Source organism: Cebus imitator, unplaced genomic scaffold (assembly GCF_001604975.1).
Source record: "Cebus imitator isolate Cc_AM_T3 unplaced genomic scaffold, Cebus_imitator-1.0 Scaffold89, whole genome shotgun sequence".
Lineage (NCBI taxonomy): Eukaryota > Metazoa > Chordata > Mammalia > Primates > Cebidae > Cebus > Cebus imitator.
Genome location: NW_016107404.1, coordinates 1,719,494 through 1,746,274, shown reverse-complemented (window position 1 = coordinate 1,746,274; position 26,781 = coordinate 1,719,494). Strand labels below are relative to the sequence as shown.

Below are 26,781 nucleotides of genomic sequence, written 5' to 3'. Positions count from 1 at the left end.
CCTCCACCTCCCAGGTTCAAGCGATTCTCGTGCCTCAGCCTCCTGAGTAGCTGGGATTACAGGTGTGTGCCACCACCCCTGACNAATTCATGAGACAAAAGGTAGAATCATGGTGACCAGGAGCTACAGGGGAATGGTGGAGTTGTTTTTTGTGGGTTTTGTCTTTTTAGTAGAGACAGGGTTTCTCCATGTTGGCCTGGCTAGTCTCAAGCTCCTGACCTCAGGTGATCCACCCACCTTGGCCTCCCAAAGTGCTAGGATTATAGGTATGAGCTACCATGCCCAGCCTACTAATTGTTTTTAATAGTCACTTAATATTCTACTGTAGATATGCACCATAATTTAAAATATTACACAAATATGACATGGATTCACTTTTATAATTAAAATGCAAACAGTATAAGCAGAGAGAAAATTCCGCCTTCACATTCCTCAACCTCAGCCTCTCTCAAAACAAAATCATTCTAATCAGTTTGGTGGCATCGTTCCATTTCTTTTGGATGCGGCATTTTAAAATATGGGATGGAGGTGTGGGTTTTGTTGTTGTTCTCCAAGTATGCGATCATTGTGCATCTTGTCCTGCAGATTTCATTTTTCAGTTAACGATGTGATTATGAGAACTTTCCCTCTCAGTCCTTCCAAGCCTATGACATTCTCTGATGCTGATGGTATCCCATGCTTTCAATATCTCATACTTCACCATTCCCGTGTTGACAGGCATTTAGGTTCTTTCCAATTTATCTCATTATTACACTCATACTGCTGTCATTTCCCAAGTTCTTTGTGAATGCAACATCTGCTACTATCTCTCTAAAAGAGTTTCAAAGAAATAGAATCACTGGGTTGAAGGACATGTGTATTTAGAATTCAATAGAATACTACCAAATAGCCCTCAAAAACAGACTACTAATATATCCTCCTACCCTTAGGGTGGTGCAGATGCCCTGAGCTGGCCTACCGTCTCCTTTTCCGTTGGTACATTCCATAGTAGTAGCTGAAAAGGGTAAATAATCACTTTCTTAGCCTGCCCCTCCGGCAGCAAAGTGTGGCCATAAGACACATTTTTGGCCACAGTGCTATACATGGAAGCATCTAGGAGTAGAAACATAGTTCTGGGAAAACTTTACCTTTTCCTTTTCTTTTTTATTTTTGAAACAGAGTTTTGCTCGTTGCCCAGGCTGGAGTGCAATGGCACGATCTCGACTCACTGCAACCTCTGCCTCCCGGGTTCAAGTGATTCTCCTGCCTCAGCCTCCTAAGTAGTTGGGATTACGGAAGTGTGCCACCGTGCCTGGCTAATTTTTTTTGTGTATGTATATTTAGTAGAAACGGGGTTTCACCATGTTGTCCAGGCTGCTCTTGAACTCCTGACTTCAGGTGATCCACACACGTCAGCCTCCTAAAGTGCCAGGATTACAGGTGTGAGCCACTGTGCTGGGCTTCAGAGGATGGCAGAGCGCTAGACTTTGGCCAATGCCAAGGGCACCAAGGTTGCTGTGTTTAGGACTTTTTCCTCTAGAAAGTTATGAGGCCATGGGCACTGGGTGAGCCTGCTTCTCTTTTCATCCATAACGCTAAACCCTCCTGAGCCACGGCTCCTCCTCTTCCCTAAACATCTACTCAGTCGGTGGGCTGGACCTGACCATGATGGTGAGGTGTTTTGGTACATGTTATGGGTAACACACTTAAAAAAGAGGGACTCACCTCAACCACCAGTGGTCCAGAGCCAAGAGGATGCTGAATGCTGCAGTTCTCAACCTCAACTGGTTGGCTTGGGCAGGAAGAAAGCCAGTGGATTCTTGGTGCTGTGATGGGCTGCGCAAGGAGTAGATGGGGGAGGAGGGAGGACCCGTGAAGGCGGACCCATGGTGGGACGGGTAGGTACTGAGCTAGCCCACTGGCCACCAGCCAAGGCAGCTCAGACCCTGGATGAGGCCAGTCCTAGATCCTCACACTTGGAGTCATTCTGGCGTCTCACCCAACTGTCCACAGCACCCCAAGCATTGCCCAGTCCCCATGTTCTATTCTACCAATAAGGAGAGTGAGAAAGTGTGAGGAGATGGCTTTGGGACTACTGCGTCAATGGTGTAGCAGGATAATTTGAGGAAAGGTAGTGAGGAACAGTACAATACGCGCTTCTCCTTCCACCGCCGCTGCCTCTCACCTCCACAATATGAGGAATTCTGCTTACAAAGCACATCATTCTCCTTAGAAATTGGTTCTGGTCCTGTCAAACCACGTCCCTACCCTCTGCCATACATTTGGATCTCACAGGCAAAACAAAGAAATGACAGTTATCTCATGGAGACTGCAAAAATTCTATGATTTTGGAGTCTCTGTGTTCTAAGATGGTGACATCTGATTTTCCTGAGAAGTGAAGACAAGACCTCATATTGTGGGGTCCTCCTAAGTGCTATGGACACTGACTAGAACCCCCAGCCTGCCAGTCTGCACCACTCATTTGGAACCAATGCCAAAGTCTGATCCCCAAACAGGATAACTTTTTTTTTTTTTTTTTTTTTTTTTAATCAGGAGATGAGGCCTCTGTGAACCCATATGAATCTTGGCCCTTTCCCCATAAAAATATGATTGAACTATTCCTATTGACCTTTCAGAATTCCATTGTTCTCAAATATAACCAGCCCTCTATTATATAGGCTTCATTCAACCAGATATTATCTGGATAACAGCAAGACTTGTCATGTAAACTCAGCTTTTCTTTCTGCAGGTGACAGATATTATTATTATTATTTTTAGCCCCACTTTCCAAAGCTTTCCTGTAGATCTCTCACTTTCTAACCTCCCTGGCTGACCTGACCCAGATTTTCCTTAAATTGGTTGGTTGCCTTCAGGAAATGTGAGGGAGTGGTTATGCTCAAAGCTGGATTGCTGACTGGGCACAGTGGCTCATGCCTGTAATCCCAGCACTTTGGGAGGCCGAGGTGGGCCTATCCCCTGAGGTCAGGAGTTTGAGACTAGCCTGGCCAACATGGCGAAACCCCATGTCTACTAATAATACAAGAATTAGTTGGGTGTGGTGGCAGGCACAGGTCATCCCAGCCACTTGGGAGGCTGAGTCTGGAGAACCACTTGAACCCAGGAGGCAGAGGTTGCAGTAAGCCGAGATTGTGCCATTGCACTCCAGCCTGGGTAACGAGAGAAAAACTCTGTCTCAAAATAAAAAAACGAAAAAGTCAGATTTCTGGGGATGGGATCCTGGCTGGTGATTATGGGCAAGTTACTTAAACTCTTGGCCTCAGCGTCCACATCTGCAAAATGAAGATAAGAATGGAATCTGTTTCATCATGTTGTTGGACTATGGAGTGAATTAGTACACATAAAGCATTCCATTAGGTGCCTTGCACATAGTAAGAACTTCAGATGTTAGCTAGTATCTTGCCCCATACGTGGGCCATACTTGCAGATGATGTGCAAGGGAACTCTGGGCTGCTTTTCATTGCTCTGCGTTAAATATTCCACAGGAAATATAGACATTTGCCTGATGGCATGAAGGATGACTTGCACATCTGAAAGGAGGCAGTTACATCTGGTCATCAGGGTGTACTTTTACCTTGCTTCCCAGAGATGCATATAAAATATAAAACCCCAATTTTTTCACTTCTGTACCCATAAATTTAATTCCCCAATGAATTTACCATCCTGTTGTGTGGGGAAGTCAGAACTTGATCTTTCTTTTCTACTCTGCAATTGACCTTGTGTGTTAGAATGTAAGTTGAAAGAAGAGGAGGCATGTCTCCTGAATGTTGAAGATACTCTGGTACTCTTCCTAGAGAGTCTTACTTATTCCAAAATGGTCACTGAGTACCTACTGTGTGCCAGGGACTGCTGTGGGTCCTGAAAATATGGCAGTAAACAAGGGAGATGAGGTCTTTGTTCTCTTGGAGCTTGCATTATCAAGATCCAACAAACTCCAGCATTCTTCAAAAATATGTTATTCATTGCCTCTTCTTCTTCAGTACAACATATTCAAATGATGACCCTGAATGGCTGCGAGAGTCTGAAGAGCCTTGTGAACCACCAAAGAAAGATAACATGATGGCCACTGTAGTTTTGATGATATGCATATTTCGTTGTATTATAATACTTCTTTTTGATACTGAATCTTGCTCTATTGTCTAGACTGGAGTGCAGTGGTGCAATCTCAGCTCACTACAACCTCCACCTCCCGGGTTCAAGCAATTCTCCTGTCTCAGCCTCCCGAGTAGCTGGGATTACAGGTATGTGCCGCCATATTTTTAGTATTTTTAGTATTTTTAGTAGAGATGGCAATTCACCATATTGACCACGCTAGTCTCGAACTCCTAGCCTCAAATGATCTGCCCACCTCGGCCTCCCAAAGTGCTGGAATTACAGGCATGAGCCACTGCGCCCAGCCTTTTTTTCTTTTTAGAAATGGGGTCTTGCTATGTTGCCCAGGCTGGCCTCAAACTTTTGGGTTAAAGTGATTTTCCTGCCTCAGCCTCCCAAGTAGCTAGGACTAAAGCATGTGCCACTGCAATCCACTGTGTAATATTTTTTTAAAAAAATCGTCCATATAACATATCTATAGCCTCCATAAATGTTTAATTAAACTGAAAGACCTGTTCCTAGCCTATACTGAAAAATAAACACACGTAATCCACATGGTTTATTTGCACGATGTGATTGGTTTTTGCTTGTTTGTATGTTTTCCTTGTAAGTGTCCTTCAGTCTCTCTCCAACTGTGCCTTTCTTAACTCTCTGGATTGTGAGTCTCATCGGGGAGGAAGCTCTTTAAGCCTGTGCACACTCCACTGATGTTGCTGCTGGACCCACAACCAGCCCCAGGATGAGAGAGCCAGGTTAAGTTGAAGGGAGAAAGATCTTGTCTGCTGCCTCATAATAGGTCCAAGCCCTCTCCTGAGGCCTTAACGTGGGTGCTGTCCTCTGATAGTCAAAGGAAACTGTCAGAGCAATTGAGATCCTAACACCCCTCTCCTGTCTGTGGCTCCCCCAGCCTCTGGGAAATGACTGGACGGAGTGGAGCTCTCCAGACTTCCCACAACACCAATGGTCTCTGCTTCTAGGATTCCTAGGGCAGAATCTTTGGGAGAGCCTGGGACCTGAAGGACTCTGTCTGCTAGGAAGCCAAGAAGAGGCCAGGAGTTCACTGCGGATTCACACACAGGCACACAGAAGAGAACATCCCTGCCTGCCCTGCCCCATCCATACCCTCAAAGGAGAAATGAAAGTGTGCTTGATTTCTTGTCATGGAGGAGAATCTAGGGGTGGAGCAGACACAGGGAGAAAGAAGGCTGTTTACACCACAGAGGGAGGATAGGGAAGAGGAAGAAAAACTCGCATATGGAAAGGGACACTACTGGTAGGGAAAGAAATTTTATTTTCAAGCTTTTAAGAGAATATTACAAACAACAGAGAGTTTTAAAAAACCCTAAAAACTAGTTTAAAAAAGTACTTGACAGTGTCCTTTTAATACCCACGGATGACGCGGTCATTGTGCAGTGACAACCAGAAACTCTGCAGGTGACCACCCAGTGGCTTTCCCTGGCAGGGTCCCCAGAGAGAGCAAGGTGGGGGCCCAGGGGTAGTGCTCCCTGCCAGGCACCCCAGGGCCCACCTGGTGGCACAGGAAGGACCAGGGAGCACAAAGCACTGAGCATCCGCCCATCTGCCTCTTTGGGGAGGGTTCCAAGCAGCAAGGAATACTTAGACTGGGCTCTACTCCACTCCTTAGGGCACACTGGCCAAGCTCCTCCCAACTACTGCAGCTGCTCTCTCAAAAAAGCCCCTAGATTGGGGGTGCCCTACCATGAGGGGACCGGGTCAGTGTGTGTGCCGAGGCAGGAAGGGGCTGACATTGCACACGTCCTGGCCATGGTGGGGTTGGGTAGTTGGGAAAGTTGCTCTGGGATTGACAGCTTCCAAAGCTGAAGCCACAACAGCAGAACTGTGCTTGAAATACCCACTGGAAATCTGTACTTTTCTCTAGGGGTGTGTGTGTGTGTGTGTATGTGTATGTGTGTGTGTGTGTGTGTCCTGTAAACATCTTTGAGCCAAATCACTATAAAATAAATTAACAAGGGCAGAGAAAGACACCCTTTTCCAAACCTAAGCCCTCTTAGAACCCACCTGAAACTAGGAGTTCCAGGTTGGAAGTTCCTTTAGAAAGGAGACACAGCTCTCCCTCTGGCTGCTCACACCAGCATCTCCCTCCCTGCGCCTCCCTCCCTGACCATCCACCCCACCATCCCCACAGCCATTTGCCAGCGAATCTTGCCCGTTCAAATGAGCCCAGGAGCCCCAAAGGCCGTGTGTCCCCGCCAGCTCACACCCGTGCCTCCCTCTTTCCCGGCTGCCTGCAGGACACAGCCCCAGGAGAAACAAATGAGAGAACAGAGCAGACCACAGATGCTTCTCTTCTTGGCCCCCTTGGCCTCTGGCACTGCCACCAGTCACACAGGGTTTGCCTGCCCTCAGCCTCTGCTTCTCAGGTACCTTGCCTGCAGGTGCACTGGGGCAGGTTTCTTCTGCTGGGCCAGGTTCAGCCTGTATTGCACTTTGTTGTTGAGTTTGTGTTGGTTTTCATTGCTGTTGCGGAGAGTGGCACTGACTGACTGGAAATCACAGAACTGCTCCTGCGCCAGCCTCACTCCCTCTCCGACCCTGCACCAGGACTCCCACCAGGCCCCCAGCCTCTGCCTGCTCCCTCTGCTGGCTCCGGGGGTGCCACCACGCCTCCCCACCGGGCCCGACCCCCAGTGGCGGTCATGGCCTTCCTTCTGGGCCTCAGCTCTCACACTGTCGTGACTCTCATGACCAGCTCTCTGCTGCTGCCCGGTGGACTCCGCTGTTCATGAGGTCTCAAGTGACTCAGGATGTGCAGGATGGTATAAGCACAGTGGTGATGGGACAGAGGGCCTGAGGGGTGGCCGGCAGCCTGGGCAGGGCCCTGCTCAGTGGCAGGGGTGCCTGCAGCCTCCTCCTCCTCCGAGGGGATGTTGGCCTGGGTGGATGAGGAGGTCCGGGGGTTCGTCCTGCCTCCTGCCTTTTGATCCTCCAGGTCTTTTGTCTTGTCATAGTTCAGCACTTTCCACTGCTGGTTGACAGCCTGCCACCGTTTAAAGATGCGGTATACCGAGGGTCCCTCGTGGATGATGAGACCTGAGGCAGCAGGGAGAGGAGAAACAGATGCCAAATGAGAGGAAGCGGGTCACTGCCAGGAGACTGCAATCTCTGAATCTACGAAAGGTATGGGCGTTGGCTCCAGTGCTGAGCCACAGGAGGGCCAACCCGAGATTCCTAGGCTCAGCAAGTCTCTGGGAGGCAGAAGGTGGAGGGGCCATCACGCCGAGTCCGTGAAATAATTGAGCACCTTCAGGCAATGCCTTCGCCCACTTCCACCCCACCCCACCCCATTCCTGCCTTGACAAAATTCACGTTCATCCACTGAGGCATAATATAAATATCTTTCCCTCCCTCTATTATGTATCCATGGCACCCAGTCCTTAGCAGATGTTGAGTGAATTGTGTGCTTTTAAAGCGCCACGAAAGAAAGCCCATGGTCGGTCACTCCACACCTGCTAAAGATTGCTGGAAACCCCACTGGTTAGCTCTTTGCACAGATACCCCAATGCTACCAAGATGCAAATGGCCCTGGGAGATACCCCAATGCTACCGAGATGCAAACAGCCCTGGGAGAGATCACTTTGATGCAGTTATATCTGCCAGGGTCAGTGACAGAGGTGGAAACAAGCTGCACTAGGCAGCAAGGCAAAGAAATAATCATTGTGTGCCTACTGTGTGCCAAGAACTGGGGATATTGTGGTCAGTAGGACACCCTCTGAGAGCTTACATTTTCTTGGGGACACGCAATGGACGTGGAAACAAACCAATGTGACAATTTCAGGTGCTGAAAAATGCCTTAAGGAGGATAACTGGGGTAAAATAGCCACTGGCTGTAGGCACTGGGATCCTGTTTCAGCAAGAGGTGGGAAAGGCCTTTTGGAGGAGACCACATCTGAGTTGAGACTTAACTGATGAACAGGAGAGACCCATGCCAAGATCTAGCGAGAGAGCTGTTTGGTGGTAGGAACTCCAAGTGCAAAGCCCAGGAGGTAGGAATGGAATGAATGAGCTCAGAGAGAAGGTCAGCGTGACCAACACAGTGCAGCAGAGGCCAATGGATGGTAGGGCCTTGCAGGCCATGGCAAGGGATTTGCATTCTATCCTGATTACAATGGGAAACCACTGACGGTTTCGATAGGGGGAATGATGTGATCTAACTCGCCCTCCATAAAGCCCCCTGTGGCTCCTGTGAAGAGGGCCGAGAGAAGGAGTGGAAGACCAAGCAGGAAGCGGTGACGTCGCGCGAGTTGGAAGTGGTGACAACATTGACTAGGGTCGTGGCAGTGGAGCAGTGAGAAACTGCTGGAGTCAGGCTGAGAGTAGAGCTGAAGACTTGCTGACTGGCATGCTGGGAGTGAAGAGAAAGATCTGGACAACTCGGAAGCTCTTGGCCTCAGCGGCTGCATGAATGGGAAACCATTTCCTGAGATGTGGCGGGAACCAGGGGCGGGCTATGGATTTGTGTGGTGGCTGCGGTGACAGATTGGTTGCCTATTGTTGCTGTGGCAGAGTACCACACATACGCTAGCTTAAAATGGTACGCATGTTTCTCTTACAGTTCTGCAGACCAGAACTAAAGTCCAAAATCAGTCCCCCGGGGCTGACGTGCGGTGTCAGCAGGGCACCTTCCAGTTCTTTCTGGAGGCTTTGAGGGGGAAGAATCCGTCTCCTTGTCTTTTTTCAGCTTCTAGAAATTGCAGTTTCTGCCTCTTCCTTGCATCGCTCCAGCCTCTTTCTTCTGTTCTCACCTCTCCTACAACTCTTCTGGCATCAGATCTCCCTCTCCTTCTTGTAAGAACACTTGTGGCTACATTTAGGGCCCACCTGAGTAATCCAGGATACTGTCCCCATTTCAAGATCCTTAAATTAATCACATTGGTAAAGTCATTTTCCATATAACGTAACATTGACAGGTTCAGGGGTTGGGACCTGGATGTCTCTGGGGGCCATGATTCAAGCCTATCAGAGTGACTACTAGCTACACTTTGGTCATGGTTAAAGTGTCTGGTAGAAATCTAGCTGGCAGGGTCAGGCGGGCAATTGGACAAATGAGTCCAAAGCTTAAGGAGAGGCCTGGCCTGGAGATAGAAGCCAGGTGTAGAGGTGGGACCTGAACACCTGGGAATGGCTGAGACCTCGGAGGGAAGAGAAGAAGACCAGCGACAGAGTCCTGGGCTTCAGATGTTTAGAGGCATGGTGCAGGCTTTGGTGGAGATAGGGCCAGTGAATGAGCCTCAAAAGAAGCAACCAAGGCCAGGCATGGTGGCTCACGCCTGTAATCCCAGCACTTTGGGAGGCTGAGGGGGGGTGGATCACAAGGTCAGGAGTTCAAGACCATCCTGGCCAATATGGTGAAACCACATCTCTACAAAAAAACACAAAAATTAGCCAGGTGTGGTAGTGGGCACCTGTAGTCCTAGCTACTCAGGCGGCTGAGGCTGGAGAATCACTTGAACCTGGGAGGTGGAGGTTGCAGTGAGCCGAGATGATTGTGCCACTGCACTCCAGCCCAGGCAACAGAGTGAGAATCTGTCTCAAAAAAAGAAAAAAAAAAAAGCAACCAATGAGGTAGAAGCAAGACCAGCAAGTGTGGAGACCCGAAAGCCTAGGCAAGGGTTCGGAAAGGGTGCAGTGACTTTTTCAATGTTATCAAGTGGTCAGCCTGAGTAAAATGGGAAATGTCCACTGGCTCCATGGGCACAGATGGAGGAAGAATGATGGAAATGTCAGCGGGAAAATCAGGTAGTTCTCTTCCAAGTACATCTTTTTCCCCCCACGAAGTCATCAGCTAAGATAGAAGAGATAAGGGAGGAAGTGTTAAAGATCTGTGGAGAGAGGAGAAGGTGGGAAATAATTATCTTGGAATGTAGGAGTGTGAATTTACAAGGGGGATGTGGTAGAATTAGCTCACGCTGTTAAGCGTCCATTTGAGATAAATCTGAAGTGAATGTCATCACAGATTGTGTGATTTTTCTCCACCCCTTCAAACCGCTTGCTCAGGTGCACATGTGGAAGAAGACACCTGGGTTTCACCAGGGTAGGCTGTTGCCCTGGGCAAGCAGACATGAGAATTATATGTGCTTGCAAGAGAATGGTTATCATGCTAGACACGGAGCCCAGGCTGGGGATGGGGGAGAATAAAAAGGTATAAGGAATCATGAAAAGTGGAAAGTGAGAGGGTCAAGGCCAGGAGGCCTCTACGAAGTTGGAGGATTATTGGAGCCAGTGAATGGGGGGTAATGGTCAGAGAGTGGGATGTTTAAATCTAGATCTTATAAGTGGTATGGTTACTGGTGATTATGATTCTAGGATGTGACCATTTGATTGGGGCTGGAGTGTGCTGGACGAAAAGATCTTTGGAGCCAGAGCAAAGCCAGGGAATTGGAAAGACATCTGCATCAGCCATCCTCAATGCCATCGGACCAAACATCCCCTTTTTATAACAAATATACTTTAACATCCCCGTTCCTATCCTGAAATGAAATTCATAAGCTACTATAAGCTACTGTGTCTTTAAATTAATATAATGGCCTAACAGATAATGTAAAATAAAAATAATAAAGGGAAATCTTTTATAACAAAACAATATAAGTTTCAGTGAAAATGCTGCAGCGCAACTACGTTGAAAAACAGACAAACCCTAGGCATTTCCAAAATGCCTCTGGGGGACAGCCCCGTCTCTGCCAAACATTGATCTATGCAGGTGGTGAGGACAGGAGTTGGGGAGTGAATGAGCAGGTGCACAAGAGCATCTGAGGACTGAGTAGGCAGCCAGCAGCCAACAGCATCCAGAAGGGAAAATGGGTGGTAAAGAAAGATGCACTTCGGCCAGGCGTGGTGGCTCATGGCTGTAATCCCAGCAGTTTAGGAGGCCGAGGCGGGTCGATCATCTGAGTTCAGAAGTTCAAGACCAGCCAGGCCAACATGGTGAAACCCCGTCTCTAATAAAAATACAAAAATAAGCCAGGTGTGGTGACACATGGCTGTAATTCCAACTACTTGGGAGGCTGAGGCAGGAAAATTGCTTGAACCTGGGAGGCAGCGGTTGCACTGAGCTGAGATCATGCTCTTGGAGTCCAGCCTGGGTGACAAGAGCAAGACTCCCAAGAAAAGAAACAGAGGAAGAGAGGAAGAGAGGAAGGAAGGATGGAAGGAAAAGAAAGAGAAAGAAAGAAAAGAAAGAAGAAAGAAAAGAAAGAAGGAAAGAAAAAAGAAAGAAAGAAAGAAAGAAAAGAAAAGAAAAGAAAAAGGAAAGGAAGATAGATGGATGCATGCATTGGGGCTTCTGAAGGATGAAGGAAGAGAAGTAGCTGTGAGTGGTAATGGAAATCAAGAAGGACACGGACCCCACCTCCAGACTGCACAGGGTGCAGCGTATCGGAGAAAGAAAAGCCACCACCAGCGTGAGGGAAACAGTGTTCTCAGGAGACAGCCATGCTTCAGGTAGGAAAGATGGAGAGAATGCACAGAGAGGAGGTCAATAATGAAGGACCATGAGGTGCAGGGAGCATGGTGAAGGGCTGGGAAGAGAGGCTCAGATGTAGGAAGGAGCTGAGCAGGACAGGGATGCTGGTGCAGAGAGCGAGGCTGCCAGGAGCCGGGCCCTGTGCTGGTGGGTGAGACGATGGCATTGTGGGTTTCATCCCACAGCCACTGAGGATCCAGGGGAGGAGCCGGCTTGGAGCAAACAGCAATGAGTCACCCCAGCCACCTGGTGCAAAACCTCAGAGCCTCTTCAGTTTCCAACAGGCTTCAATTCTCAGAGACCAGAGCCACCCGCACGGCCACTTTCTCTTCCAGTGTTCCAGCTGAATCTGAAATCATGCATCGCCCAACAAGTCTTCAATGTTCATTGAAAGAGGTAGCCTCGGAGTTTCTAGCCCTTTGTTTGGATCACACCCCTTTGAGGATCTAATGAAAGGAAAGACCATCTCTCTGGAGGGGAAAAAAACCAGACAAATTGTCCTTGTACTAAATCTCCTGAAGATCACTGGTGGACCCTCTGCTCTGGTCTGACAGATGCTGAACAAAGAGACTTCCTTTCTGTCCCACTCTCTCACCCTCTCCCAGCTGTACCAACTCCCATCATCTCTGCCAAACTTTTGAGTGTGCACCTATGCACCCTTGGCACTGACACCATTCATCTCTCCATTTATTCCACAGACTTTCTTTGAATGTTGCTATGATCTTTTCTCCAGACTGTAAGCCTCTTGAGGACAGAGCCCGGTCTGGTTAAGTCTCTAGCAGCTAACACAGCACCAGGAGTGTAATGATGACAGTGGAAGAGATGGAGTCTGGGGAGAGAGAAGCAAGGTCTTCTGAAACCCCAAACTCACCCTTTCTAGTAAGAGTCATTACATTTGATTCTCAATTAGCTTCTTGATCAGACAATTTTATCCTGATTGAAGAGTGTGACTTAAATTTCTGGTGTGAATGCTGCCTTCCAATTATCTAACTGTCTAGTGTTCAGGAAGTAATTAAACCATTTTAATGGGTAGGTGGCTGAAGGTGAGGAGGATGCACCTGTTTTTCTAGATAATCCTTGTTTGGCAAAAGAGGAAAAGCACAAACTACCTCATTCAAATCCACTCCTCGCAGCCCTCCCTCTGCTCCCTGCTCTACAAATTCTTTATTGATTCCTTGGGTGGCGACATGCCCACAAAACAGGGGAAGATAACTGGGGTTCGTCTGATAGGAGCAGGTGACATGGCCAAGGTTGAAGAGGAGGGGAAAAGGGAAAAGGGATGGGAAATGGCAGTGGATAGAGAAAGAAGCTAGATTCCATTAAGAAGAAAGGCTGCTGGTGAACACAGGCAGACAAGTTATAGGAGGAGAAAACGGGAAATGAGGGGGCATGGTAACATCAGAAACCCAAAAGGTTTTGATTAAGTCCTTTCTAGCTCTTTAAAATTTAATTTAATGGTTTTCTAGTGATCCCCTACAATGCACCCAACCCTGGGCTGTATTTGTGGGAAATCCAGTTCTAGAAGTATCGTCTCGTTCGTCTTTCTAACGTCTCTCCACCTTCTGGGGCTCCTTGTCCTCATAAAGCTGCAAGCTCCACGGGTTATCAGAATTCCACACTGACTCCGTGTCCTGCTAGTGGACTGGGTTAAGTGACATAAGAGTTGCTGACAAGTCTAGAATAATGCTTTTCACCCTTTTTTTGGAGACAGGATCTCTCTCTGTTGCCCAGGCTGGAGTGCAGGGATGCGTTCATGGCTCACTATAGCCTCGACCTTCTGGGCTTGAGCGATCCTCCCACCTCAGCCTCCCAAGTAGCTGGGACTTCAGGTGCACCCCACCATGCCTGGCTAACTTCTGTATTTTTCGTAGAGGCAGGATTTTCTCGTGTTGCCCAGGCTGCTCTCAACTCCTGAACTCAAGTGACCCAAAGTGCTGGGATTACAAGCATAAGCCACCACACCAGGCTGCCTTTCACACTCTACCGTGCATCAGAATCACCCAAACAGCTTGTTAAGACAGATTCCCAGGCTGTAATCCTAGAGGCCTCCTGGCTCAGTAGCTCGGGGCTGAGGCCTGAGAATCTGCATTCCTAAGAAGGCTCCGGTGAGGCTGATACTGCCTATGTGTGGACTGCTAGGCTAGGACATGGTTTTTATCCCTCGCAGAAGGCTCTACATTTTGATCACCAAAAGAGTTATACGTAATATTAAAAGGTAATCTACCTCCAGATGTGATAGACATGAAAATGGGAAGATATGGAAGAGATAAATACTTCCTCTCCTAGACCCAAAGATCTTTGTACCCCACAACTGAGAGTTAACTTACCAGTGAGTACGTATTAATATTAAGCTTTCAGAGTGTTTGCCGCTTACTCATCTTGCAGCTTTAGGTAAGGGACTTCCTCTCTCTGAGACTCAGTTTTCTCATCAATAAACCCTCATAATAGGACTGTTATGAGATTAAAGTCATGAGTCCTGTGTGCCAATACCTGGTGCTGTGCCTGGGACACATTTAACACTCAATGTCACATGATATCGATTATCATGGTGGAGATTACAGAACACAAGAAAAGCCCACTCATCTCTCTTCCTCCTTCATTGGCAGCCTCATCCCCAACACAAGCACCTGCTCTTTCATCTCCCGACTGCTCCCCTTCCCAACTCTCAGTCGAGTCACTGTTTATAGATGAATGACATACCAGAGCTAAAAAGTGCTCTAGAGACCAACTGATTCTCACACCCGTGCCTCCTCTCCCGCTGCAGAGAGGCATTCTCCTCCCATGCAAAATTCCCTGCTCTCAGACAGCTATTGGGTGAGACCTAGTAGTGTCTTACTCTGAAGCCCTACCATTGCCAACCACCCATCTTCCAGATTCCACTCCTCCACTGTCCAGCTCTGTTGAGAACCTGAACCAAAGCACATATCAGGCAAGGGTCAAAAGAAATGAATATATCTGGTTGGGTGCGGTAGCTCACACCTTTAATCCTAGTACTTTGGGAGGCTGAGGCAGGCAGATCTTGAGGTCAGGAGTTCGAGACCAGCGTGGCCAATATGGTGACACCTTGTCTCTACTAAAAATACAAAAATTAGCCAGGCATAGTGGTGCATGCCTGTAGTCCCAGCTACTTGGGAGGCTTTGGCAGAAGAATCACTGAACCTGGGAGGTAGAGGTTGCAGTGAGCCAAGATTGCACCACTGCGCTCCAACCTGGGTGACAGAGTGAGACTCCGTCTCAAAAAAAAAAGAAAGAAATGAATATAACCAGCTATTTTTGGTGGGTTCTGGGGGTGCTGCTGGGAGAGGCCAGGTTGACAACCTCACCACCTGCCCAGTATACTCCAGGGTGCAGCTTTATGCTGGGCACAGGTATGGCCAGGCTGCATAGCACATGAGCTATTATAAAATTACAAAGCTTATTGTAAAGTTACCATAAAGTTATGAAAGCAGTTTATTTAAGTAAACAGGTCAACACCTTTCTATATCTAATCAGAGTTGTCTTTTAAAATCCCAAGGATTACCCTTGGAATAGGGTATTTACTCCTATTGGGCTACTCCAGTTCAGAACATTTCTGGAAACTGCTCAGTGAAGTTGGCCTTCTGTGACAGAGATGGCTGACTATCCACCAAAATTCCTTACTCTCTTTCCTTGGCATAAGTTGCCACTGAGAAGAAATTACATTTTCTAGTTTTTTGCACCAAGGTGGGACCAGGTGACTGGTACTGAATGTGACCACGAGCCAGGCCAGCATTTAAGAAATGGGTCTAGGGAGCACTCGTTCCATTTGATTCTTATAGAATGGGGTTTGCCCAATAAAAATAAAAAATAAAAAGAAAGAAAAAAGAAATGGGTATTGAGGGAAAATGTGTGCAGGGCTGGGGCAAAAGATGACTTATTCATGCTCTCTTTAATTTTCTATTAGCTGAAGGCAAAAGACTCAGCAGCCCAAGGGGCCTGTGGAGCCCACAGGGGGAAGGAACTTGGGACTCCAAATTGCTGTGTGGAAGAGAATCTCCTACTGCTCAGGAACTTCTATTGGGTTAACCATGGATACATAGGGGCTTATTTTTTTATATATATATCTGCAGGAAGGTACCCTAACTAACACACCTTCAGCTCTAGGTTAGGGGGCCACACGATAAAAGAAGTTTGTTGCTTGATGGCATGTTTTATGTTTTCCCCAAATGTATTAGCTGGCTTGAGCATCCACCTTATGCATCACACTGGGGCTATTTCTAGCCACATACCCACTGCCAACAGACAGGCCACTCCTGAATCTGTTCCGTGCCAAAGACAGTTCCCAAGAGATATTCCTAATATATGTTGAGCTTCATCAGCACAGCTGGGATAAATGAAGTGCCTCTCAAGGGGTCTCCTTGGAAGGGGACAGTGCTCGTTTGGTGCATCTGCTTCTAAATTGGTCATCCTCATCTCTAAACCTCCAGCCACTTGGCTGTGGAGATAAGTGGCCGTCACAGGAGGCCCTGGGTAGGTGGGAAGAAGTTAACACAGAACCTAGAAAGCCAGATAAGCCACATGCAAGTAACAGAACTTGGATGGGCATCATCTCACCAGTTTCTGCGGCTGCTGCTTCTTATATAAGTTTTGTGGCCCAGCTCAACATTGCTGGGAATGCCCCACAGCCACAAGTGTCAGCCTCTGTGAGCCCTGACATCTCAGTGTGGAAGTGACATCAAATCCTGGGATGTCAGACCTGGAAGGAACCTGGAGGTTGTTGGGTTCACCCTTCTCATTTTATAGATGAGGAACTAGTTATATAGAGAGGGAGTAACTTGCCCAAGGGCACAGAAGTGATTAGTGGCTGATACCGTTTGGCTCTCTGTCCCCACCCAAGTCTCATCTTGAATTGTAATCCCGATGTGTCAAGACAGGGACCTGTAATCCCCACATGTCAAGGGAGGGAGGTGACTGAATCATGGGAGTGGTTTGCCCCGTGCTGTTCTTGTGACAGTGAGTGAATTCTCACAAGATCCATAAGTGTTTGGAAGTTTCTCCTTCATTCTTCTCTCTCCTGCCCCCTTGTGAAGAAGGTGACTCCTTCCCCTTCCACCATGATTGTAAGTTTCCTGAGGTCTCCCAAGCCATGTGGAACTGAGTCAATTAAACCTCTTATCTTTATAAATTACCCAGTCTCAGGGAAGTTCCGTAAAGCGGTGTGAAAATGGACTAATACAGTGGCTATTCTGGTCTTCAGACCTAGATCTGCTTCCTAGTTTCTTGTACTGCACTAGGCTGCCTCCACCAAATGTTCCAAGTTTCCTAATCAGGGAATTAAAAGGTTTTACAGGTAGGGTCATTTATAGCTAGGAGGAGAGGAAGGAATGTTTGTAGCATATATATGTTTTGTAGTTAGCATGGATTAAAATTAGGTTTGAAAGAAAAATGTTTGTACAATCCTGCTGCCCCCTGCCCTCTGCCTGTTTGCTATAAAATGAGATTGAAATCCCTTCATCTCAGAGGACAGGGCCCAGGCATCTTTAAATCACTGAAAAGAACCGCAGGGGGCCACACATAGAGGAAACTTTAACAACAACAGCAACAAAAAATTATACAATTTTGCTTATTACCATATTCTACTGTTTTAAAGCTACAGAAATAATCTCAGGAACATTCCTTTCCTTCCTTCCCCTGACCCCATTTCAATCACAAGTTAAAAACAAACATGACGAAGAAGAGAGCCTCATTTTTGCAGAGTTGACTATTTGATGTCCAATCTCTTAGGTCTGTGAAGTAAAAAAAAAGAAAAAAAAATGTTTTCTTGGTGCCAAAGCCCTTAATTAATTTGCTCTTGTTAAATCCTAATAACTTGACCCACTGGAGCAGAGAATGCCCCATTTGTTTGCTGGGAGGCTCTGTCAGCTTCTCTGCAGCAGAGGACAGCATCATTATAGATGACGGAACAGGAGGCAGGTGGTACGAGGACATTAGATGTAATCAGATCTTCTCATTGAGGGGACATGGGTGAGGGAAACAAGAACCTTCAAGAAAAAGCACAGCTCCAAATAAGAGCAGACTTTTAATTACATGAGGACACAGGTTCTGGTGATTTCTATGTCTAGGCTGTGGTTGCATTCAGATTACAACAGTTTTGGCGAACCTTTGTTGAGTGTTCTCTCCGAGGGGAATCCACCCTAATCAAGCGCTTCTTACCGGTTCCCTGATCATTACCTGAGGGCACAGTCCTTTACGTGTGCCACAGTGTTCAAATCTCTGGACAGCCCTCAATGATGGTGTTATTACCCTATTTTATAGACAAGGAGAGAGAAGCAGAGAGAGGTGGCAATTCCTCAAGGTCACACGGTTAGTAAGAAGCTGAGCCCTGGGCCATTCTGTAGCACTGCTGCCACTTGGAAAACCCACCACTCTGGTCTTTGTGACTCAGTCCTTCCTCCTGTTTTCTCTTTCTCTATCTTCACCCATCCCTTACTTGGTTAGTGTCCCCTAGTCCTCTGTCCTCAGCCACCTACTCTCTGAGCACTACATTATCCCATCAAAACCCACAGCTTCAAACACCTTTTATTGTTCGCTTCCAAATACGTCTTCAAGCCTACAGAAATCTGGGCATGCACCAGAGGATTTCTTTTCTTTCTCCCTTTCTTTTTTTTTTCTTTTGAGACAGAGTCTCGCTCTGTCGTCCAGGCTGGAGTGCAGTGGCATTATCTCAGCTCACTGTAACCTCCGCCTTCCAGGTTCAAGTGATTCTCCTGCCTCAGCCTCCCAAGTAGCTGGAATTACAGGCACGCGCCACCATGACCGGCTAATTTTTTGTACTTTTAGTAGAGGTGGGGTTTCACTGTGTTAGTCAGGATGGTCTTGGTCCCCTGATCTTGTGATCTGTCCACCTTGGCCTTGCAAAGTTTTGGGATTACAGGCGTGAGCCACTGCGTCCCTCCTCTTTTTTTTTTTCAGACAAGTCTTACTTTGTCACCCAGGCTGGAGTTCAGTGGTGCCATCATATCTCGCTATAACGTCGGACTCCTGGGCTCAGGTGATCCTCCCATCTCAGCTTCCTGAGTAGCTGGGACTGCAGGTGTGCACCACCAGGCCTGGCTAATTTTTAAAATGTTTGCAGAGATGGGGTCTCGCTATGTTGCCTAGGCTGGTCTTGAACTTCTTCCTTCAAGTGATTATCCTATCTTAGCCTCCCCAGATGCTGGGATTACAGGCATTAGCTACCATGTCTGGCCTACCAGAGATTTTTAACCCTCTTTTATCACCACCCTCAACCCCATCAGTCACCATCCCTTGTCAGAATGGGACCAATACCCTCAACATCTTCCTCTACGTCACAGGAGGGGACCACCTGTGTGCTATAAAAGGCCTCTTCCTCTTTCTACCCTGAAAAAGAGACCTCTTCTTGGTACTGCCTTCTCCTTGCATTCCATAATGTACTTCATGTATTTTGTTTCTCTTCTACTACAAACTCATGGCTTAGAGAGGCTTTTGCCTTTCTGCCTGGATTTTAGGCTTAAGATAGCCCTCTTGCTTTGGTACCTTTGCTGAGGACATACCCTTTGGTTGTCCTTTCTTCTATCCATTGTCCATCCCATTCTCAGGCTCCACTATGGTGCACATTCCCCTCTCAAGCCACACCCTGGGACTCTCATTCACCTAGAAGGGACCCAAACAATCCTATCAAATCTACATCCTAAGTACCTGTCAAGGTCATCCCTACACTTCTCCCCCACTGCCACGATGTTGCATCTCTTTGTTTCTTGCTTAGCCTATTACAAGCATTTTCCAATGAAGTCCTTCCCTTCCCTATTCTGTCCAGCTCTGACCCCTCTCTATAGTTGCCAGAGTTCTCAGTTTAAAATGCACATCTGATTACATTTCCCCATTTGAAATTTTATCAATGCCTCCCCACCACCGGTGGGGTCAAATCTAAGTGACTTGGCACAGAACTCATGACCCTGTGGGATCTGACCTAGCCAGCTTCTCCAAGCCTATTGCCTATCACCCACCTCCCAGGCTATTTGCATTGAGCCGTACAGACTCCCCAGTGTTTCCTAAGCATACCTGGCTCACTCATGTCTCTGCACCTCCATACAATGCTAGTTCTTCTGCCTGAAATGATCTTCTCCCTTCTTCGGGATGAACTTTGATTTGTCTTTGGAAACTAGCTCAAGGATAGGGTTCTTTCCTTCAAGAAGCCTTCCTGGACTCCCCCAAGACAGTCAGTTGCTCTCTGCTCTGCTCTGCCTTCCCCTGGACCGTGCAGAGCCTGTCCTGAATTGTGATTTGTTTGTAGACTATGAGCTCCTTGAGGGCAAGGAACTGTGTCTTAGTCATCTTTTTGTGAATGTTCTCTAGTTTTGGGAACAAAACGAGGCAGCCAACAAAAGCTACTGAAGAAATAGGTGTGACCCCCTCTGACTCAGGTTCCTCTTTCCTGGACTCATGCTCATCCCTGTGTTCAGACCCAGTCCCAGCTCTTATGACATAGGGTTTAGTGATTACGTTGTCTGCCTCCCCAACAAAAAGAAAGATTCTTGAAAGCAGGCGACTTTCTGATTTGAGCGCATATGCCCAGGTTCCTCTGAATATACATATTTTTTGAGACATGGTCTTGCTCTGTCACCCAGGCTGGAGTACAGTGGTGGTGCCATCGTAGCTCACTGCAGCCTTGACCTCCTGGGCTCAAGTGATCCTCCTACCTAAATCTCCCAAGTAGCTGGGACTATAGGCACACACCACCATACCTAGCTTTTTTTTTTTTTTTTTTTGTAGAGATGGGATCTCCCTGTGTTGATACAGCTCAGGCTGTATCAAGCAGTCCTCCCACTTTGGCCTCCCAAAGTGCTGAGATTACAGGCATGAGCCACTGTGTCTGGCCTGAATAAATATTTTTAAATTAATGAATGAATGGATTCCCCAAGTTCATGTTAACTGGATTTAGCTTCTCCCACCTGATAACCCTTTCACCAGAGCATCTTATAGGAAGATAAACCATCAAATTTCATCTCAATTTCTCAGGCCTCTCTCTCAATTGATGTCAAAATAGCATGATCAAAAAGGAGATGCAACAATGGCTGACCTCCCAAACCCTGAATATAGGACAGGAGCTGCTGGGTCTCACTGAATTTCTGATTGTTACCAGCAGTTATCCTGTGGGTCAAAATATTACAGGACTAATTTGCCCCTCAACCTGCCTCCCCAACCAAGCTCTGCTTTTGCAGTTTTACAAAACAATCAGAGAAGAAATAGATAATAGAAAAAGCCCTAACTAGAGCCGGGGGTTCTTGGTTTAATCTGTCTGCTCTACCATTGTCTTAGTGGTGTGATCTGGAGCACAGCTGCTTTAACCCTTTCCTCACCTGTTAAATATGCATCCTAATACTTATCCTGCTTATCTTTTGGGGTCGTACCCTGAATCGGTTTCCCTCTGTTCTTGCAGGGATGTCGCAGTTGGTTCTAGCCAAAGCAACTTACGTTTGGCTTTCACAGTGGCATGCATTAGTCTAGAAAGTTAGGACCCAAAGCTAAGAGATGCTTTGTCCGTTGAGGCAGCTTGTATCAGTAAATGTACAACCCTGTGGTATAACCAAGTCTAAAGCCATCATCCTCAACTCTGGAGCTGTGCTGCATCAACTAGGGAGCTCAGACCTTCCCGGCAATCATTTCCGGCATAATCCTTTGGTAAGCCCTGGGCCATCCTCTGATAGTCACTGCTCTGGAGTCTTCTCACTGACCGCTAATTGTCCTAAGAGCCAGTCGGGTAGATACAGCTGTGGATGGGGTTGAAGCAGCTCCATGAGCAGCAAGCAGTCAGTGTCCCACGCCGCATCCTCCTGGCTTCCCAGCAGGGCGTATCTGCAGAGCTGCTGTTGGCTTTCTGCAAAGTTTCTCCTCGGAGCCCCTCCCACTCTCATGAGCTGTCCCTTAGCACACCACTCCAATGGGAAAGGTAAATACATTGTTAACGATTCATTAAAACCAGCCATATTATGTTTACTCATATTCTTTACTATCTGTGGCCATTTGATAGTCTTAGGGAATAAACAAATTTTCCTTGGTATCTGAAATATGAAGTCTAGAGACTCATAGTAGCAGATGGTTTTGTTTCTGTTCTCTTACTCAGCCTTTTGAGTCAACACGGGGCCAGATCCATTTTCTTTTCTCCCGACGATAAGATTTTTATCTCAGGTGCTGAATTTCTCCACCCATCAAGGAGCTTGGGCCTATGGATACTGATGCTTTTCGTCAACACTTTTCTCCACCAGCATTTCTTGAGAAGTTGCCCCTCTGCTGAAACCCTTCCACCCACTCTCTGCCAGGGAGCCTCCTCTTCCTCTCCCCATTCACATTATCTTCTTCTACTCTCTCAGGACTTCTGGAAGGAAAGTTTCCCCCTTTTTTGTGGAAGCAAACTAACTTAATCAGGTTTTGAAACCACTGAATGCCTCAAATGTTAGATGCCTCAAATGTAAGATAGATGCCTCCTGTGGCTCTTGCCTTTGTTTCCAACTTCGTGCAGCAAGAAGACCACACTGCGCCTCCTTCTGGTAGTCCCAGCCAGGTCTCTGTTCCCTGTTCTAGCTTCTCCATCTCTCCTTGATTGAGCACATCAGGTTTGGGTGGCCAGAGGTCCAGGCTCATGGGTGGAGGCAGGAGGTGGTAGGAGAGGGGTGATGGGGACATTTTCTCCTTCTCTCAAAACAAACTGGACCCTGGATGGGCATTCTGCTTCTTCTTCCCTGGAAATTTGATGAAGGGGGAGTGTCGGCTGTGTTACAGCATCACTTGGGTTGTAAAGCACCCTTGGTTGATGGGTGCTTTACTGCAAATGCCTGCTGGGAGCCTGTGGCTTGGGCTTCCCTAGGCACAGTGGCCTGAACTGAGTTTGACTTCTGCAGGAACCCTGGAAATGATGCCCTGATGGACCCTACACCCATGGTTGTGGGTCTTATCTTCTTGCTCCTGAGCTACTGTTTGGGAGCCAAGACAATAGCTGGGGACTAGGATGTGGAGTGCGGTGAGGACTCCCTCTAGAGGTGAGCCCGACTTGCCCTACGGGAGGCTGTGGTTCCTGTTCTACATTGCCCTGAGTGAATCGAATGCCAACTGTGCTCTCTGGTAGTCCCCATGAGTCAGAATGTCTAGTTGAGCCTAAAAATAAAGATATCCCTGGCAGGCATTGCAGGCTGTACCCGATTCTCCCTCTAGAGATCCCCTAAAAAGCAGATACTTTTACACCTATTTGTGGAGTACAATGCATTTTCCCTCTACTGGACAGAATACTGCACAGAAGGAGAAGTTGAATTTCACCCCGAAACCACCATCATCACTACTGGTTATCATCATGTTGCCGTCATCAAAATCCCCATCATTGCAACCCCAAGAATCTGTCTGTGGATTCTCACCATTGCCTGGCACCTCCCACTCTCTTGCAAGATCACATATTACTCCTTTTTATTTTTTCTCCCGGCATTTTCCCCTGTGGACAGCCTCTCCTAGAAAAACACTGAACTGAGAGTCCTACTCTGCTGCGGGAGTCAGAATGCTTCCATTTCAGAATTTCACAATCTGAAAAATGGGAAGACGAATCCTTGCCCTTGAGGTCATGCTCTGAAATGGAATAGGTTCTTATCATAATCAATACAATGATAGAGCTGTCTGAACCCCTTAAAGGTGAGATGGTCTAAATGTCAATAGATCCCGCCACTTTTGGATGACACTGAAAGCAAGTAGGGTCCCTCTGCATTCCCCTCCCATCCTCTGGCTCTCTCCAAGAGTCACTGACTTCTCAGCACAGAATGGATAAATTATGGCGTGCTTCTGTATCTTAGGCTATTATTTTTTTTCTAAGAAAGAAAAACAATGAAAACTCTTAATATTCAGCCCACTCTGTGCCTTCCATAAACTGAAGTACTGAGTGCCACATGTGTATAAGAAATAGAATTAGAGAGATAGAAGTGGGCCAGGGAAAAGGCAGGCAGCTAGAAAAAAGCCAAGAAAGAGGAGGAGGAGGAGGAGAGATGGCACAGAGCCCTACTCAGAGAGAGACACCATGAGCAGGAGAGACCAGAGCACCAGGCAAGCCTGAGCAGGAGCACTGGGAGGCTCAGAGCCACGGGGAATAGACCTATGTATGAGAGCCCCTTTGTGAGAGGGCCCAGGTGCACTCAAAGTCACAGGTGGCATCTGCAGGTTTCCCGTAAGTCATACCATGGGACTCCTGCCATTTGGTGCAAGAAGGCTAATGGAATGAGCACGGGGTTGTGAGTCAGGAGATCTCGCTTTTAATCCTAGATAAGAACCTTGAGCAGATTATTTCCTCTCTCTGAGCCCCAGTTCTCTTAGCTGCAAAGCAAGTGAGCTAGACTGGTCGATGACATGGTCTCTTCTATATTCAATGTGGTCTTCAAATCTGTAGAGCCATCCATGGTAGTGGGTATTTATGCTCCTCTCTCTTGTCCATGCTCCTTCCAGGGAAGGAACATTTTTCCCTGCCCTGTTATCCTACTGATGTTGGGCTTACTGAGGACTTGTGTTAACCAATAGGCTGTGGGCAGAAGGGACAGTGCACCAGTTCTGAGCAGATGCTTTGAGATGCATTGCAAGTTTCCACAAAGCCCTCTTATTCTCCTGCATTCAGTAAGGAAAATAGCGCATCCAGTAGTCCCTGCTCCTTCAGCCTGGGTCCCAGCATGAGGAGACACTCAGAGCAGGCCTGAACCCAATGCACAACCAGAAGCTAAGCCCAGCCAAGACTAGCAGAACCACAGCCATCTCCCAAACCCCTGAATGGGAAATAAAAGTTTGTTGTAAGGCACTACGATTTTCAGAATTCTTTGTTACTGCAGCCAATGCTGACTAGCTGACTAATACATCATGTGACAAGAAAGCATGTCTCATAGAAGGATACAGCAGAGACTGATCTAAATCCTGCCTGAAGGAGAATGAAGGGCAGCTAGAGGGGCCCCTCCACTGTTTCCCCCTTCCATACCAGAGCTGCTGTAAACCTCCATATGGAGACACACCTGGCTTTTGGCATCAATAATCCAGGGCTCAGCAGGAGTAGGAGGAGAGTTTGGCGGGAGGGAAAAGAAAATTAGAATGTGTCAATGTCAAATTGTTCCCCATTCACAGTCCTCCAAACCTAGGCTGTCTGCTTCTCTCACTGCCTCGATGCCATAATTAAAAGACTCTTGAACTTGGAGTTGATGTATTGGCTTAGCGAACGTGGAGAGACAGCAAGATGGCTTAGACAAGTTTACAAGTTCCAGCATCCCTAGTCTCTGGCTGCTGCAACCAGTATGTGAGTCTCCAGGTTTTTCTGACCCCTAATGTTAAAGAACTCCAAAGAAACTCACACAAACATCATCCCAGCCAAATTCTAGCTAATAGATATTTTCCTGCCAAACAGAGAATTGTAGCCTATTTAATACAATATACATACTAATAATGCTCAGAGAGGGCAACTGTGGAACTCTAATGCTCCCAGGACTGTGACTTAGGGGATAACCTGAGAGTTTCAGGGTGGGATGTCTGACCAGTGCTTCCCCACCTCCTTAGCTGCTTGGATCAAGTCTTCAGAGTCAACAGCCACAATCATCTGTTGCGGGAGGGAGGAGAAAGGCCCAGCCCTTCACCACCCAAACTACATAGTGAAAGAAAGGAAGGATATAAACTTGGGGGTGGGGTCAGGGAAGGAGCAGGATCTAAAGCAGTGGGTTCCGATTTTTTTTTTTTTTTTTTAAAGACTCGGTCTCACTCTTGTCTACCAGGCTGGAGTGCAGTGGCACAATCTCAGCTCACTGCAACCTCCACCTGCTGGGTTCCAGCAATTCTCCTACCTCAGCCTCCTGAGCAGCTGGGATTACAGGCACCTGCCACCATGCCCGGCTAATTTTTGTATTTTTAGTAGAGACAGGATTTCACCATGTTAGCCAGGCTGGTCTCAAACTCCTGACCTCAGGTGATCCGCCTGCCTCTGCCTCCCAAAGTGATGGGATTACAGGCATGAGCCACCGCGCCTGGTCCAATTTTTTTTCCTAATACACTGAAACCTTTAAACAAAACGTTATCTGGAACAGAAATCCATGTAAATAGAAGAACAGATGCCACGAAGAAGCAGGAGTGAGAATCTGAAGCCTCTCCGTGAAGCATCCTTTTCCATTCCCTGGTTGGGATGCGGGAGCCTGGACTTGTGTGTGGGGCCCGGCACTACACACAGCCGGAAAACCACTGGACTAGAGAAACTCAGGGCATTAGAACAGGCTTAGAGAAAGCTAAAAAAATGCAGGGAGTCGGGGCAGATTCGACCATGGCTGTCTCTAGGCATTTTGCTGTGAAGAGAATGGAATGAAACAGGCAGGCCTCCTTGTCATACTTGGCAGTGTAGGGTGCACAGTGGAGAGGAAGTCATGCACATCCTGCTTGAGGCGTATAGACTAACAACCTTTCTCAGATCCTCCTAGAGGCAAGCCTCATCTTTATCTTCAACTGTGCAAGACAAATTTGTTTGGGAAAGATCTAGATCTTCCTTCTTTGCCCTGCCTCCTCCCGCTTCCCATCTACCCCTTGAATCCAAGTCTCTGGCCTCTCCTGAGCTCACAGGTCTCAAGCCTGGGACCATATCTGCTTCCGCCTCCCACAATGGGGGATCCCAAGGGATCTGTCCATCCCACGAGTACATGGGTCCCCACTTCCCATGGAGACAAGCCCCCAGACCCACCTATGCACACCACGTCCATGAAGCCATACATCCCGTAGCAGATCTGGAAGAGGAGGTCTTGGCGCTGCCATCTTGCCGAGGGGCTGAAAGTGGACCAGATGAGCCAAGAGATACTGGCGATGAGGAAGAGGGAGCCCAGGATGGCAGCTGCAACCTGAACCTTCTCAATGACTGTCAGAGAGATGGCCTGCCACTGTGGGAGAAAGAGTGGTCAGTTAGCAGTCATTCAGATGCCCTCATCCCATTCCCACCCCTCTTCCGTCTACTGCTCCAATAGCTCACCTCTGATATAGGATTTAAGCCAGGGCTTTCCAACCTGCGGTACAATGGGCATTTTGCAGGTTTCTGAACTTCACATTGAAGTTTTGATGCAGAGGAAATCTCTGTCACACCAAATGATCACAGTTCATTGTAAGGAGGGGGCTTTAGGTGGGCATGGCTGGAAAGGAAGACCCTTAGACTTGATTATGATATGGACAGAGAAATGGAG

The 26,781-nt window shown here is 47.5% G+C and overlaps 1 protein-coding gene across 1 annotated transcript in view; it reads right to left on the bottom strand.

Annotated features, from left to right (window-relative positions):
• Positions 1-5,360: 5,360 nt before the first annotated feature.
• MARCHF4 (membrane associated ring-CH-type finger 4) overlaps positions 5,361-26,781 on the bottom strand; it is a 109,650-nt gene continuing 88,229 nt past the window's right edge. Inside the window, exons 3-4 of the mRNA XM_017534949.2 lie at positions 26,292-26,484; positions 5,361-7,161 (exon numbers count right to left, since the gene is read on the bottom strand). Coding sequence (XP_017390438.1) covers positions 6,794-7,161; positions 26,292-26,484 — 561 coding nt within the window. The 3' untranslated portion in view covers positions 5,361-6,793. The remainder of the gene's footprint in view (positions 7,162-26,291; positions 26,485-26,781) is intronic.